The sequence below is a fragment of the Diceros bicornis genome, chromosome 20 (genome assembly GCF_020826845.1).
Source record: "Diceros bicornis minor isolate mBicDic1 chromosome 20, mDicBic1.mat.cur, whole genome shotgun sequence".
Classification (NCBI taxonomy): domain Eukaryota; kingdom Metazoa; phylum Chordata; class Mammalia; order Perissodactyla; family Rhinocerotidae; genus Diceros; species Diceros bicornis.
The window spans coordinates 36,065,416-36,082,616 of NC_080759.1; the positions used below are offsets into that span (position 1 = coordinate 36,065,416).

Genomic DNA, 17,201 nt, shown 5'->3' on the forward strand with positions numbered 1-17,201 from the left:
TTGTTTTGATTTGCATTTCCCTGATGATTAGTGATGTTGAGCATCTTTTCATGTGCCTATTGGCCATCTGTATATCTTCCTTGGAGAAGTGTCTGTTCATTTCCTCTGCCCATTTTTTGATCGGGTTGTTTGTTTTTTTGTTGTTCAATTGTGTGAGTTCTTTATATATTATGGAGATCAACCCCTTGTCAGATGTATGTTTTGCAAATATTCTCTCCCAGCTGGTTGGTTGTTTGTTCATCTTGATTCTGATTTCATTTGTCTTATAAAAGCTCTTTAGTCTGATAAAGTCCCACTTGTTTATTTTTTCTTTAGTTTCCCTAGTCTGGGTAGGCATGTCATCCGAAAAGATTCCTTTAAACCCAATGTCAAATAGTGTGTTGCCTATATTTTCTTCTATGAGTTTTATAGTTTCAGGTCTCACCTTCAGGTCTTTGATCCATTTTGAGTTAATTTTTGTGTATGGCGATAGCACATGGTCCACTTTCATTCTTTTGCATGTGGATGTCCAGTTTTCCCAACACCATTTATTGAAGAGACTTTCCTTTCTCCATTGCATGTTCTTAGCACCTTTGTCGAAAATTAGCTGTCCGTATATGTGTGGTTTTATTTCTGGGCTTTCAATTCTGTTCCATTGATCTGTGTGTCTGTTTTTGTACCAGTACCATGCTGTTTTGATTACTATTGCTTTGTAGTATGTTTTGAAGTCAGGAATTGTGATGCCTCCTGCTTTGTTCTTTTTCTTTAGGATTTCTTTAGCTATTCGGGGTCTTTTGTTGCCCCATATAAATTTTAGTATTCTTTTTTCTATTTCTGTGAAGAATGTCATTGGGATTCTGATTGGGATTGCATTGAATCTGTAGATTGCTTTAGGTAATATAGACATTTTAACTATGTTTATTCTTCCAATCCACGTGCATGGGATATCTTTCCATTTCTTTATGTCATCATGGATTTCTTTCAATAATGTCTTGTAGTTCTCATTGTATAGGTCCTTCACCTCCTTGGTAAGATTTATTCCTAGGTATTTTATTCTTTTTGATGCAATTGTAAATGGTATTATCTTTTTGAGCTCTCTTTCTGTTAGTTCATTATTAGCATATAGAAATGCAACTGATTTTTGTAGATTGATTTTGTACCCTGCAACTTTGCTGTAGTTGTTGATTGTTTCTAATAGTTTTCCAACAGATTCTTTAGGGTTTTCTATATATACAATCATGTCATCTGCAAATAGTGAGAGTTTCACTTCTTCATTACCTATTTGGATTCCTTTTTCTTGCATAGGGCACTTTTTAATTGCGCGATAAAAGTCTATTTTTTGGCTATCACGCTCTTCCGAGGGCTTACAGTTCAAAAACCATTTCAGCTGAGGTTTTGAAATGTCCTTTACTTAAAATGGAGACTTGTGCCTGGATTCACAGTTTCAGTCTAGGACTGCTCATCTGAACAGTACGATTGGGTAGCACGGGTTTTTTATGGCGACGAATCAGCAAACAGTGACCTGACTTCTTTACTCTTCTTTCTTTTTTCAGATAATAGTACCGAATTTTGGGACACAGATATAAAATGGTTTTCTCTGTTGGAAAGTAGCAGCTGGCTTGACGTAATCAGGTATTTCAAGCCATTGTTTTTGTTTTGCTCATAAATTTTATAGTTCTCTAATTGAAAGTAGTAAAGCAAATTAACAAATGATTTAACTGTTTTATATTTCATAGTTAAATATTCTTTGATCACATGTTCTATTCAGAGCTCAGCTGGATTTTGCATGTGTTATTTATTTAATGATTGATTGATTCATTCATTCATTCATTTTGCTGCAGAAGATTAGCCCTAAGCTAACATCTGTGCCAGGCTTACTCTATTTTGTGTGTGGGTCGCCTCCACAGCATGGCCTATGACGAGTGGTGTAGGTACGCGCCCGGGAACCAACCCGGGCCGCCGAAGTGGAGTATGCCAGCCCTTTGCATTTGTTATTTATTATATCTGTGCACATTTGATCAGAATTTACAGACATGCTGTCTGCTCACGGAGAGATCTACTCTCTAGACTGTAGACTAGGCATTGAAGGACCACAAAAAAGGAGACGTGGCAACCCAAAATTCTGATTGAGGCCACAGTGCTGGCCTCCAGGAAGGAAGCTGGGGATGGGGAGGGGAAAGGGTGCTAACTTTTTACTGAATACCTTTTTAGAAGAATTCTGTGTCCTGTATGTATGCACCTATTTAAAAAATTTTTAAATCATGATTAATGTCAGTCAGTCATTTTTGGTTTTGGAATTAGGTTGAGATTCCCAAAGAGGAGAATTATATTCCTTTCCTACTTCTTAGTTTGAATGGCTCCTCTCTGTTGCTATTAAATAGAGAAGAGGACAAAGGGAGGGTACAAAACAGAAATGGTCAGGGGTGAGGAGTAGCTCCCACCCTAGGGAACACTTGAGGAAAAAGAATTCTTCCCTTTACCCAGCACGGCATTCTCTCTGAGTTCTGCCAGTGAGTTTTGTGGAAAGGAGCTCCAGCCCTCCAAACCCTTATTAACAAATATGTTTTGAAGAGCCTGCTACATGTCCCATAATTTGCATATATAACTGCCAACAGTGATACATGTTATAAGAGAAAAGAACCCTTCTTCATGTGGGGTGGGCAGAGAGGGTTGAGCATCCCTAACCGGATGAAGGGGCACCACTGCAGGCAGTGAACAGCATATGTGAAGCCCGTACTTATGTATAAATAAAGAAAAGTCAAAGCTGCAGGGCGGGCCCTGTGGCTTGGCGGTTAAGCGCGTGCGCTCTGCTGCTGGCGGCCCGGGTTCGGATCCCCGGCGCGCAGTGACGCACTGCTTCTCCGACCATGCTGAGGCCGCGTCCCACATACAGCAACTAGAAAAATGTGCAGCTATGACATACAACTATCTACTGGGGCTTTGGGGGAAAATAAATAAATAAATAAGTAAATCAAAGCTGCAAATAGTGGCAACATTCTCAAAGGGAATATGGTATCGAGAGAGAGACAAAAAGGATTTCTGGGTATATTGGACCTTTGCAGCCGCACGGACACATTTGGCAGGAGACCTTGAATTCAGCAATATGGACATGCAGCACAGTATCCAGATGTGAGCGTTTATGGGTCTTACTAGGACTCACCAGCAGACTCAAGCATGAGTTCTGACTAAGAATTTCTAGTTTAGAAATCACTTAGGAGCATTTTTACATCAATTTTGGGATTCCTTTCTGAAAATTTTAAGTTTCTAATAGGCAGGTGAGTTTTTGCAGTATCTGAATAACATAAATGGAATTTATTTCTTTTCTGGAGTATTTTAGCATGAAAAAATAAAAGATAGGGGCCAGCTCAGTGGCATAGCAGTTAAGTTTGTGTGCTCCACTTCAGCGGCCTGAGGTTCGCCGGTTCGGATCCTGGGTGTGCACCTGTGCACCGCTCATCAAGCCATGCTCAGGTGGCGTCCCACATAGAGCAACTAGAAAGATGTACAACTATGACATACAACTATCTACTGGGGCTTTGGGTAAAAAAAGGAGGAAGTATGGCAACAGATGTTAGCTCAGGGCCAGTCTTCCTGAAATTAAGATAAAATAGAAAAATAAAAGATAGTCTGACTTGATTGTCAGTTTTCTATCTCTAAATTTCTTATTGTTTAATACCACACTCAAGAACTAATGCCCCTTTTCTTGTCTCCTTCCTATTTAGACGTTGCCTGAAAAAAGCAATAGAGATTACAGAATGTCTAGAAGCACAAAACATGAACGTTCTTCTTTTAGGTAATATATTTCAAGTACAGAGGGTGGTTTCCATTTTCCTTCACTTGAGATTCAGTTTCTGTAGATACAGTCTTATATAACTGGAATTGCCTTGTGAAGGCATGAGCTAGTCTAGGAATCTTTCCCATTCTTCTCTACCCTGACCTTGGAATCCTTTGCCTTGGATTTCAATGTCGCGGTTTAAAAATAAAATCTTTCACTTGGAACTTGCCAGACCCATTCACAGCCCAAGAAGGAATTGTTTGGTATCTTTACCAAAGCTCACATTTCCTCATGTTTTGAATTTTGTTTTATATTAACTCAACTTGGTTAAAGTTAAAATCTTTGTATAATTCTTTTTATATAAAGAGAGTCATGGATGGTTTGTTTTTTTTATATGTTTGTGTTTGACAACCTTGTGCTATTGCCATAGAAACTTTGTGGTCTGTGATTTCCTTTTCCTCAGTGGGCTTGACTTGCTCTGTGTGGGGACAGGACATAAACATTCAGAATGTGTAAAAGCAAGTATAACCACATGCAACAAAGATTGTCACTGGAATTGGTTAGATCTGAGCTAAAATAGTATATCTGCTGCTTAGAATATTTCAAGTTTATTATAGCCCTATGCTTCAGATTAAATCGATTGTCTCATGCTTTCGTACCCTCAAGCTTCTATCATTTCTCTGACGCGCTCCGTGACTGCTGAGGTTTAGCTTCTGTGGGCAGACTGGAAAATGTGCCTGGCTGTGGCTTCTACACCACCTGACCCTGGCTTAGATTTTAATACATCCATTGAGTAGCTACCATGTACAGCCCTCTACACTGGAGACTTCCAGAAGTTTACAACCTAATGGGACAGTTGGCCTGAGCATGTTATTGAACAAAACCTAATCAGCAATGCCAGAACAGAGAACTGAATAACTGGTGATAAGGAGGAGAGATAAAGGTTGGGGGTCTGAGAGCTGGAGATACCCAGAGCCAGACTGCGCTAATCACAGAGTTGCATGAAACAAAATCCGAGTCTTTGGCTACTGTGGCTGAGATGTCACCTGCTCCTAGATGGACTGCTGAGTTGTTTCTCACCTGAAATCTTATTTTCTAGCCCCACTTCCTGTTACCCACAGGTGTACTATTAACACCCTTCAGGGGCAGGAAGGAAGATTCCCTTAAAAATGAAACTTGTTTCGAAAACTAATAGCACTGGAAAGACAGAAATAAAAATCAGTTTCTGTTAAACCCATGCATTCCCATAGTTGAGGCTTGTTTCCTGGAGGAGAAAAAGAAGCACAAGCTAAGCCTGGCCCCGGGACGCTTCATGATCGCAGGGTCAGAATGAGAGTTTGAACAGTGTGAACATCTCCCTGCTTAGAATTCCTCCTCAAGTTTCTCGAACTCCACTGATGCCAGCACCATCATCCTCGTGGACATTTTAAAATAGCAGCTTGAGTTGTACTTCTTTCTGTGAAGAGGAAACCCCAGGGATGGAGACCCTGACTTTTGGGATCTTAAAACTCTGATACAAATGCATGGATGTAGACATATGTTTTTATTTGCTCCCAGTCATGAGTGTTAAACAAGTATGTGAATGGCATTTTCGTCGTGTGGGTTTTGTACAGTGTGTTCCAGGGGTGGGCACGTGAAAGCAGACCACAGAGCGTTTCTCCTCTAGGCTAGGCAAGGAGAAGCAGGCACCTCGTTGCTCTCACACAGGATCGGGAAGAGCCGTGGAGCTGAGAATAAGAGCATTTTGATGCAGCCCAGAAATATTAAACTTCCTCCAAAGCAGAGGTAGTGGAGGGATCAGGAGTGGAGGATAGGAGGTCTGAGGTGAGTCTGAGCAGCGGCTGGGCCTTGGAACAGTGAGTTCAGTGATGGAGACTGACACACCAGCTGGAGGGGTCTTGAACTTGGTCTGTGGAGCCTGGCAGGTCACCATTATGTGTATGATCCACCCTCATTATGTGGCACATCTGGGTGCCCACAAGCTGACGTGGATTTGCCGTGCTGCATTTATTCATTCAGTAAGCAAGTCCATATTTAGTGCCAGTGTGTGCTGGAACCTGTACTAGGCAGGCTAGAAGCAATTTGTCTCTCACTCTGAAAACATTACCTTTTTTTCCTGTTGGCCTGGCCTTTAGGGAATTAGAGCTTGCCTGTCAATAGCAGGCAGACCTTGGTGTTGGGAACCCACTGTTAACTGTGCAAGTGCAAGTGGTCTTTGCAGCTTTTTAACACTTCATACCCTCCTTCCTCTTTGCACTGCTGGGGCCCCTCCTAGAGGAGAACGCTTCCGACCTCTGCTGCCTCATTTCCTCTCTGGTGCAAGTGATGATGGACCCCCACTGTAGAACCAGGGTTGGTTTCCAGAGCCTCATCCAAAAGGAGTGGATCATGGGCGGGCACTGTTTCCTGGATCGCTGCAACCATCTCCGTCAGAGTGACAAGGAGGAGGTGAGTGTCCCCCTCACAGACGGGTTCAGTCATGGGGAGAAGAGCCCAATCTCTTATTTAATACTTGTCTTTAGATGTGGGTTTATTGCTTGCAAAGTGCATGCTCTACGAACTTGTTAGGAAGCCTGTGTTCGGTTCATGTTTGATGACTTTCAATGCTTTAAACTGTATTGAAATCCTTCCCAGAGGAAAGAGATGTTAACAAGTGTGTTCTGTCTTCTAAATTGTGTACACAAAGGGTGCATGTATATTTCATGGTGGGAGTAATATTGATTTTTAAAACTTTAAAAATTAACTCAGTGAGGGGCCAGCCAGGTGGTGCAGCGGTTAAGTTCATGCGTTCTGCTTTGGCGGCCCGGGGTTCACACAGTTTGGATCCCGGGCGCGGACCTACTCATCGCTTGTCAAGCCATGCTCAGGCAGTGTCCCATATAGAAGAGCCACAACACTACAAGTATGATACACAACTATACACTGGGGCTTTGGGGTAAAAAGTGGAAGATTGGCAACAAGTGTTAGCACGGGGCCAATCTTCCTCAAGAAAAAAATTTTTAGATTTAAAAAAATTAACTCAGAGACTCATACAATTTCTGCTAAGTTAGTCTTTGCAAAAAAATGAATATTCAGTGTGTAAGTTTCCTACAGAATAATAACATAAATTTTCCTTGCACAGAAACTTTTTCAAAATAAAGCACAGAGGTACGTTAATGCTGTCCGTTACCAGGGCCTTAGCAGTGTGCGTGTGAGCTGTGCGCACAGCCTTCTCTGCCTTCTGGCTGTGTGAACTGCTCCAGGCCTGGACCCTGAATTCAGTCACAGGAGAGGGAGAGAGTTAGTGTTATAGTTTGGTTAGTGAAAATGAGCCCCCACATTGTGGTGGACTTGTCTCAGCCACAGCTGTACAAACTCCTTTGGCTGCATTGTTAATGATTGTGGAAGGAAAAATGAAAACAGGTGAACTTTCTTTAATTGAATCACCTGCAAAGCTACCGTATGCTAGCAGCGTTAACTGGTGGTTTTTCTTACTCCAGATAATAAGCATGTCTGTCTGCGGTGCAGTGCAGCTTGACAAAGCATGCTGTGGGGATAGCCGTGGCTCTTGCCTATGAGGGCTTGGTGTGTTCCTGGAAGACCCAGGCCCCTCCTGCTAGGCCTGGAGGTTTCTTTCAGGCCTGCTCTGTACTCATCTGTGTCTCATCAAGCTGAATGGAAATCACCATCTTTCAGTCTTGGAATGGGCCTTGCCTTTCTGAGAAACTGATTTGAAAGGTTGATGGGACTTAAGTAACATGTTGAGCAGAGAGCTGATACTGTGTGGGGAAGAGTGTGCTTTTGTGTATCTTGAGAAAATGAGGCCTGACAGGCACCACGTCAATGGAGAAAGAGGCTAAGAGCAGACCTGCTCTGCTCTTCACGCAGCCCTTGAAGGAGGCACCCATGCTTTCTGAGCCCGTTTCCCTGACTGCACAGTGAGCATATTGTACAGATCTTTCCTACTCTATTTAATGGTATTGAGCATAAAATGAGGTGTGAAATAAAGTTGCTACATAAACGTTTCTTAGCACCTCAACGTTGACATATTAGAATTTTGAAGGAAAATTGGTGGACTAATTGGTGACATAATTGACACAGCACTGGACTTCAATACAAGAGCTGGACTCTCAGCTCGTGTCTCTGTGAGCTGTGTGTGACCTTGGGCAGCCTCCGTAAGGGAAAGACTGCATCACTTGTCGTGTCCACCTGACGGGGTCACTGGTGACTCAGGAAGGATAAGCACTTTGTAAATGGCCAAGCACCCTAGAAAACTACTCTCTCCACTAATAGAGGGCTTGCCTCTAGGTAGCTAATACAGGAGGCTATCAGTTAAAAGAAATTTGTGAAAAAATGTTGGAAACTCATTTTTTACTGCTTCTGCCTTCTCTCCTGTCTTCTCTCTTCTGGGCCTTTGGTGTAGCGGATGGAGAAGGGAGGCCTCTCGTTTTTGCTCAGTCCCCGGGACCAACCCCTGACTTAAGTTAGTGTGTGGGCAGGCAGGGGAATGGAGGTTTTTTCATCTACAATTTTTTATTGACAAAATTCAAAATAATTGAGTATAGTTTTTTTTGTAATACAGTGCTACTAATGAGAAGAATGGAATTCTTTGGAGGTAGATAACATTTCACTTAATTGGGGTTCAGTGTTAGTGTTCCCTATCATCAAAATCAGTTGCAGGTGCTCATCTTTCAATGCTGATTGATAATGAAATTTTACATATTACATCTTGGAAATTCACACAGGTAGGTACTGCCAAGTACTGATATTAATCTATTAGCATGTGGTTGCACCTGAGCATTTTTTTTTTGTGTGTGTGTGGAGGACCAGCCCTGAGCTAACATCCAATGCCAATCCTCCTCTTTTTTGCTGAGGAAGACTGGCCCTGGGCTAACATCCATGCCCATCTTCCTCTACTTTATATGGGACGCTGCCACAGCATGGCCTAACAAGCGGTGCGTCGGTGTGCACCCGGGATCCGAACCGGCGAACCTGGGGCCGCCGCAGCGGAACGTGCACACTTAACCGCCTGCGCCGTCGGGCTGGCCCCGCACCTGAGCATATTTATCACTTGGAATGGGATGGAGTCTACTGTGTTTCCCAGAGAATATCGTGCTCAGAGTGTTTATTCCACGACCGTTGAGATGGCTGTCCCTTAACTTGGGACAGCTGACATTGGACTCTTGGTGCTGCTCAGTAACACGTATCTTGTTTTCACGTAGGTTCCTGTGTTCCTGCTTTTCTTAGACTGTGTCTGGCAGCTGGTGCACCAGCACCCCCTAGCATTTGAATTCACGGAGACCTACCTGACTGTTTTGTCAGATAGCCTGTACATACCTATTTTTAGCACCTTCTTCTTCAATTCGCCTCATCAAAAAGATACTAACCTGGTAAGAGGCCCTCTTAGGAACCTATCTATTGAAGAAGCCCTGTCTCACAAGTAGGATGCAATAAGATCAATGAAAAAAATATTTATTTAACATTGACGATATACTAGACCCTATTCTGAGTGTTCTCTGGGTATTGATATTTAATCCTCATGGTACCCTGTGGGGTCTGTGTTATTATCCCTGAGGAGCTGAGGCACAGAGAGGGTTAAGTAACTCGCCTAAAGTCGTACAGTAAATATTGGAGGTGGGAGCAAGTATTAGAGCTGGGGAATTAAGCAAAATTAAAAACTCTCCTTTGTAAAGACAGTCAACCTTCTATTCCATGTGCATGTTGCCTGGAGTTACTCGGAGGAGATTGGAGACAAGGCAGAGCAGGAAAGCTAGATTTGTACTTTCCATCTCAAGCCCGTTGAGCCTTTCTTGAGGCCATGCTCCCGGCGGTTACTTGTCTAACTGATCTAGGTGCTCTGAGCAGCCTTCGTTGGGCCTCAGGGTTTGCCTGAACTGGCCCTCCAGGAGGGACTTCCCCAATCCCACAGTGAAGTGGGAAAGGCAGAACCTGGGCTTCCAGTCACACAGCCCCAGTTTCGGATCCCAGCCCTGCCACTCACCAGCTTCGTGACCGCAGGCAAATCACTTCCATTTTCTGAGCCTCAGTTTCCTGCAATATTAAATTGGAAAAATAACAGTGACCTCACAAGGTTGTTCTGAAAGTGCCCGGCACAGTGGCTGCTATATGGCCTGCTGGAAAATGACACGACCTTCTTCCCTCCCTCCTTCCCCACCTAAAGCCTTTAGGGAACAACCACTGACAGCTGCAACCTTTAAAATGAAGTGCCTGTGAACGTTTTGTCTCGGGGCAGCACGGGAGTGCCCTTCCTGGTGCCTGTCTCTCAGCATTCTGTGTTTGCTTTCCTCAGACCCCCCTGGAAGCCGTCGTGACCTGTGCTTGTTTTGGCAGGGTACAGAAAGCCAGGATACACAAAGCAAGCCTTTGAATCTGCTCACCGTGTGGGACTGGTCTGTACAGTTTGAACCGAAAGCCCAGACGTTGCTCAAAAACCCCCTTTATGTGGAAAAGCCAAAACTGGAGAAAGGCCAGCGGAAAGGAATGCGTTTCAAAGTAAGATGTGCACATGTCTAACCCCCTTCCTCTGTCCAGAGATCCCCATGTATATAAGGATGCGAGTTACACATGGATTATGGAAAAAGTCTGCAGAGTCGAGATTTGTGATGGGCAGATTGTCAGGGCCCATGAGAATCCTTTGCTTTCAGCAAATCAGCCTTTGCCCTGATGAGACATGGCCCTTTGCTGCATGTCACTGGGGTGCTGCGTGGAGTCGTGCGTCTTCCCCCCGCCTGGGTGTGTGGTTAGTAGAGTGAAAGGAACATCCTATGGGCTTTGCTCCATCTGTACCAGTTCATGTCTTCAATAGCAAGGCCTTTTTTTTTTTTAACGCTTTTTTTTTGCATTTTATTTTATTTTTTTGTGAGGAAGACTGGCCCTGAGCTAACATCCATGACCGTCTTCCTCCACTTTACGTGGGACGCTGCCACAGCATGGCCTGACGAGCGGTGTGTCGGTGCGCGCCCAGGATCCGAACCCAGGCCGCCAGCAGCGGAGCGTGCGCACTTAACCACTATGCCAGGGGGCCAGCCCCAGCAAGGCCTTTCTTCATGAGATGGACCTGTAACTTTTTCCATCAAGGCCCATGCGGTCTCGGGCACAACTCCCCACCAGGCCAGATTTGGCCCGCAGGCTGCAGTTGGCTGATTCGTGCTATAAACCACGAACGTTGAATTATTTGGGTTTCCCTTCAGATATTTGTTCCTGATTTTACTAGTTATTAAAGCCCCCAGGTTCCCTAAACAATACATGATTTACCTGGCGTTCCTGGCTCTGTCCTCCTGGCGTGGAATTTCTCCCCCACAGACCCCACAAAGCTGAGAGCATTGGTGGTAATTCCCGGGTCAGTGCGTGTCACTGCCTTCTCCACACTGCTTCTGATCCCGCCTGCCCTTGAGGGGTTCCAGGGAGCCTGGCCAGTTCTGGCATGGGAGGGGGCTCCATACTAAAGAGGCTTGGGGACCCAAGCGAGCCAAAGCCAGCACTTGCAGAAGATGCCAGCTGCTGAACAACTTAGAACTGCCGCTTTGCCCTTTCAAGGGTCCTCAAGCCCAGGGTGGATGTTTCCCCTCCTGGTTCAACCTCTTTCCTGCCGGCTGGACCAGAACTGCCCTGAGATCCGGAACAGCTTGGCCAGAGGTCAGTTTTTCTTCAGTGTGCTCTGCCCCCTGGTGGCTGCATGCACACATCTCGCCTTGTCAGGATCGCGGAACTGCCCCAGGCCAGAGAGGCAAAGGACCTCACAGACAGCGAGGGCTAACCCCTTATTTTACACAGGAGGAAACTAAGGCTCCACCGTGTAAGACTAGATTTCGTTTCTCTGCCCAGACCTGTTTTTCTAAGTGTCTCGTCTCCCCGTAGGTAGGAGCAGATTGACTGGATTCCAAGAGCTGATGAGTGGGAGAGGTTTGAGCCGAAGGGTTGGAGAATCTCAGATTGTATTAGTGAAAGCAGAGTTGGGCTGGGGCAATGAGGAATTGTGAAGCCTTTGGGTTAGAAGATCTGATGTCAGGCTTGAGCCCCCGTGTTGAGTGGACAGACGGCCTTGGAGAAGGTCTGTAGAGACTGAAGAAGCTGTGGCTGACCAGCGTAAAGTACCATTCTGAATTACCACGCGAGGCCATGGGGTCTGCTCAGGCAGGTAGTCTCATCTATGGCCATACTACGCTGAACGCGCCCAGTCTCGTCTCATCAGATATGTGGTCTTAACCTTAGCCCCAGGCCTTGACCAGGCTCCGGGCACCTGGTGCTGCTCCCATCTGGCCCGTCTTGAATGCTCTCTTCACTTAGGAGACTGAGAGAAGGGCCTTCCAAGTCAATCGAGTTCTCTTAGGAGCCAGGGCTCTGGAGCAAGACTGTCTGTGTGTGAGACCACCTCTGGCCCTTGGTAGCTTGTGTCTTTGCTAGATTTCTTAACCTCTGTGCCTTAGTTTCCTCCTTTGTAAAATGGGGCAATAATAGTGACTTTGAGAATTGGGTAGGTTGATGCATGGAGAGCACTGAGCACAGAACCTGGCAGGCAGGAAACGCTCGGTGACTGTTAGGTTCCACCTGTGTTCCCCGGCCCCTGCCCCGCCCAACTCACCTGGATCACCAGGGAGAAGAGAGGCCTCCGACTCCTGGCCTTCAGCTTTCCCGTCCCCGGATGGAAAGTCAAAAATCCCGGTCATCTCTAAATTGTGGTATTGTGGATGGTTTTGCTTTCTTCTTTATATTGTTATTGTTATTCCATATTCCATTATAAGGAAGTATTTCCTTTACAATAAAGAATCTTTTTTTTATAAGAAAGAACCACTGGCAGAAATATGTTAGAGAGTTATAAGACTAGCCTGAAAATAAAATTTTTATCTATTCTTATTTCAAATGGACACCTCAGGAGCAAAAGAGTTAGGAGAAACAGCTTCTCCTCACATTTTTTACCTTCTCCTTTGGGACCTGGGGATCCTTCGTAACCTTCTGACCACCGTACCCATCTTCACAACCCTCTCACAGTGCACCCCAATATGTAACACCTAGCTTTGGCTGCAAGTAGAATTACCGAGGAGGAAAGAAACGTAAATGCTGTCACATTTTTCTGCTCCCTGCAGCTTGTCAGACAAGAACATCCAGTCAGCTTAGCCAGTTGCTCACATTCCTTTTGCTCCCACCTGTCTGTTTGTCCAAAAGAATCTTTATGACTTAGACTTAAAACTCCCTTCGGCTGCCCAATAACCTGCAAAGTTATTTCATTAGAGGGGTAGGATCTTCAGGAAGTCAACCCTGCTTCCTCACAGGTGTTCAGAGTAGTATAGAAGCTAAGACTCTAAAGCTCTCAAAGAAGAAACATTTTTCTCCCTTAAAAATGAATAGGCCATGGGCCGGCCCTGTGGCTCAGCGGTTAAGTGCTCGCGCTCCGCTGCTGGCAGCCCGGGTTCGCATCCCGGGCGCGCACTGACGCACTGCTTCTCTGGCCATGCTGAGGCCACGTCTCACATACAGCAACTAGAAAGATGTGCAACTATGACATACGACTATCTACTGGGGCTTTGGGGAAAAAATAAATAAATAAATAAAATTTAAAAAAAATGAATAGGCCACACATTAGACTCCCCTAAATCATCGACCTAAGTTAAGCTTGTTCTTCAAAAGTGCTTAGTGCCCTTTGGTGCCCCTGTGACAGGGGAGAAGGGAGTCGAAAGCCTCCCTCTCTGTGTCACAACTTGCCTTTCTGCACAGCTCCGTACGCACCTGGTTTCACCCATTTGTTTATTAATACAGTGTGCATGTAACATTTGCATCATGGAATGAACAAGAACCCCCCTTCCTCTCTGCATTTTAATGAATTTGCCTTTACACGGCAGTTCTGATGCCCGCATGACTCTTGTTAAAGCAGGCTTATGCCCTTTCTGGATGGGAACAACTGTAATTGTGCTCTCAGGCTAACCAGAGATTTTTATTTGTGTTTTCTCTCAAAGCATCAGCGACAACTTTCTTTGCCACTTACCCAATCTAAATCATCTCCCAAAAGAGGATTTTTCAGGGAAGAAACAGATCACTTAATTAAAAACCTTCTGGGCAAGAGAATTAGTAAACTAATTAATTCTTCTGATGAGCTGCAAGACAACTTTCGAGAGTTCTATGACAGCTGGCATAGCAAGCCCACTGACTACCACGGTCTGTTGTTGCCTCATATCGAGGGGCCGGAAATCAAAGTCTGGGCCCAGCGCTACTTGCGTTGGATTCCAGAAGCCCAAATCCTGGGAGGTGGCAGAGTGGCCACCGTGAGCAAACTCTTGGAAATGATGGAGGAAGTACAGAGTTTACAAGAGAAAATCGACAAGCGACATCACAGCCAGGAGGCCCCCCAGGCGGAGGCCCCCTCCTTGCTGCGGACCTCTGCACGCCTGTCCTCTCTGTTTCCTTTTGCTTTGCTGCAGCGACATTCCTCCAAGCCGGTCTTGCCCACGAGCGGCTGGAAAGCTTTGGGAGACGAAGAAGATTTGGCCAAACGCGAAGATGAGTCTGTGGATCTGGGGGACGTGTGACTCGTCTGTTCAGTGATTGTGAGAGAGGAATGCTGAAGATTGGGACGGGAGTCAACCCCGTTTGATCTCTGGATTGGTGTGTTCCGCTGAAGCTCACTGCTGGGAGGGAGGGGCCTTCGTCCACTGTCCCGGAGGAGGAAACCTGGGCCTTCAGGACAGGAGCTGGTTCTCGTTTTTTTTGTTCATGGTCCTGAAAGACTATGCAATTAAAACCATATCTTTAGTATTATTAATTGAAAGTAATTACTACTTGACCCATAATCTAATTGTGGCCGTTGTCTGATGCATACGTATTATACTGAACCTGCAGTGGCCGGTTTACTACTAGAAAGGGCTTTGGTAAGATCTTCTTGGGCTCAATACTTTCTTCACATCTTTTCTGTGCCACGATCATTTATCCAGTCATTTGGAATAGTGTCTTTCTAACCCATCTCAGTTTGGAGCAAGTTCCACTTTATGTGATATGTGTATGGTGAATTGAAAGATTCAGATAGAGGTTTTAAGACATATGGCATTCATTTAAACAACGCATAGCATTTTTCCTTTCTGTGTCCTCTTGCCTATAAAAAGCTGGGGAAATTCCACCCTTGTCACCCATCCTGCCGTTTCAGACCATCCTCCGTCCTGCATAGACTGTGTCACTTTGTGTGGGGGTGGTGGGCTGCCAACCACACCGCCCTTTTGCGTGTGCTGACAGCTCCAGGTCTCTCTCTGCCTGTTCTGTACCACTTGCCACCATCCCTCCATGCTCCCCGCCTTAGTGCACATAGGCCCAGGATCTTGCTGCTAAACCTGTTGGTTAAACTGAGGGACTCTCTTTGGTTTTCCCAGAGGAGAATCCGTTCTTATGGAGGCTCTCAGTGTTTGAAAGTAATTGCTTTGCTTTTTTCTAATAGCGTGCCGAGGCCTCGGAGCATTTGTTACTGTGGTCCTCTGCAGCAGCCCCTCAGACAGTTTTCCCGAATTCTGTTACCTTCCAGACTGATGAGTAGGGTCACTTTTGAACTTGGCTTTCCTAGGGAAGCAGTTAAGTATCAATATCAGAAGTGATGGTCATCACAGAGTACCTCAGCGATTTAAAAAGCCATAGAAGAAACTTGACTATGCCTGGGAACCTTCTTGGATCTGCTGTCTAAATGATATATATTTTTAAATGCAGGAAAGTACACTTTGTAAGGACTAGTTTTTTCATTCTCAATGGAACCCTGTTAAATCCCACAAAAGGAAGGGGGAAAAAAATCTCACATTAGAATGTTTCATATGGAATGTTTACCTTTTATATCTACATTTGCTCTCCGTTATAGATCCCAATTTGAATGTTACATGTTTAGAAAAACTTTCAGTTGCTCGAGGGCAAGAAGAAATTTTGAAACTGCTAACAAAGAAGAGTTTCTCAGTTTGCACTGAACCGTCTTTTGTACATACAAGAAACTGCTTTGCTCTTCTCCCCACTCCGTGTTGGCGCGTGAACCAGGTTGGTGTGTTAAGATGACAGAGGTAGCAGGGAGGGCAGGATTCGTGCACTGGGGGCCAACACACGTCCCGTCTTGATTGCCTTAAGAGTCTCACTATGAGGTCAGTGTTAGGCTTGCAATAGGGAGTTTTAGAGTACACTAGTTCATTAGCTACCTTCACGTACATTCTGTGGGCCTTCTTAAACTGGCACTAACCTCCACTCACTTCTCTGCCCCATTCCCTCCCAAATACACTATGGAGCTAACCATATTTTTGTTACCATATTATAACGTGAATATTTATACAGTAGCCTCTTCAGTCATAGGATCTTAGTAGTTTTCATTCCAAAAATGCCTGGTGTGATGCTTTATACTCCACAAAGTATGGTTTCAAGGCACAAGGTCATGGCCCTTGTCATAGCAGTTGAATGTGCATTGAAATATTTTTATACGATTTTTTTTTAATTACAATAGAAAAATAAGTAAACTGTTGTAACATGTAAGGTCATGACAATTTATGTATTTATATTTGAAATCAGATTTCTATAAACTTGTATTTGTGTACAGCATTCTCTGTGGGTTTATATATTGTGATATTTTTATTCAAGATTGAGATGTGGATTATGCTTAACAGGAAAAGCTGAAGTGACCCCTTTGTTTAAAAGGCTGCACTGTGCGAGTTTGGAAATGTACATTAATTTACTGTATATAATATCTTGAGTTTGTTTATACCTCCAAGTTTTTACACTGAAGATAAATTACCTTTAATTACATTCAAAACTTTTTTTTTTTAAGGGAATAAGGTTTTGGGCTAAGTCTGTATAAATGTGCTTTTTATTTTCTGGATGTACAATGAAAGTTTATACTTGTATCTCACTGCATCGTATCTGATTGCAGATATTAAAGCACAATTTACAAGCAATGCTGTATGCGGTGTGGTTGATAAAGCACATGGAGTAATTACTTTCTTTCATTCAGGAAATGTTTTTAAGCATGTCCTGGGTGCCAGGCAGTGTCCTAGGAGATGTGAGCAGGTGGAAGCTCTGCTCTCTTGGAGCTTACATTCGTGTGTGTGTGTGTGTGTGTGTGTGTGTATGTGTGTGTGGTTGGTGTTGGGAAACCAATAACCAAATGTTTAAAATTTCACGTGGTGATAAAATGCTGTGAAGAAAAATAAAATACGGTGACTAAAAGAAAAGGGTTTTTTAAATCCATGAAATTAAATATTACTGCCTCTTTGCTTTCATTGGGATACATAAAATGAGAATTCTGTTTTGTCGCTGGAAGAGATCTGAGTGCAGTTAAAGCATGAAAGAGAAAGCCTAGTTTTTTCCTTCCAGAGAGGATAAGTGAGCTGGCACTGAGTGAAATGGGATGTGAGAGGAGGATTTTTTCTAGTTCGTTTTGTTTAACACTAGATTGAGACCTGTCACTCGTGTTTGTTGGGGGAAGTTCCATTTCTTTGCCGTTTCC

General features: G+C 44.3%; 1 protein-coding gene across 2 annotated transcripts in view; it reads left to right on the forward strand.

Annotated features, from left to right (window-relative positions):
- MTMR12 (myotubularin related protein 12) overlaps nt 1-16,650 on the forward strand; it is an 83,910-nt gene extending 67,260 nt beyond the window's left edge. Inside the window, exons 11-17 of one of the 2 annotated variants that reach the window (XM_058564284.1) lie at nt 1,533-1,611; nt 3,702-3,772; nt 6,030-6,202; nt 8,956-9,123; nt 10,085-10,246; nt 11,291-11,389; nt 13,705-16,650. In XM_058564284.1, the coding sequence (XP_058420267.1) occupies nt 1,533-1,611; nt 3,702-3,772; nt 6,030-6,202; nt 8,956-9,123; nt 10,085-10,246; nt 11,291-11,389; nt 13,705-14,274 (1,322 nt within the window). In that variant the 3' untranslated portion in view covers nt 14,275-16,650. The remainder of the gene's footprint in view (nt 1-1,532; nt 1,612-3,701; nt 3,773-6,029; nt 6,203-8,955; nt 9,124-10,084; nt 10,247-11,290; nt 11,390-13,704) is intronic. The other variant, XM_058564285.1, reaches the window with a different exon arrangement.
- Nucleotides 16,651-17,201: the final 551 nt, after the last annotated feature.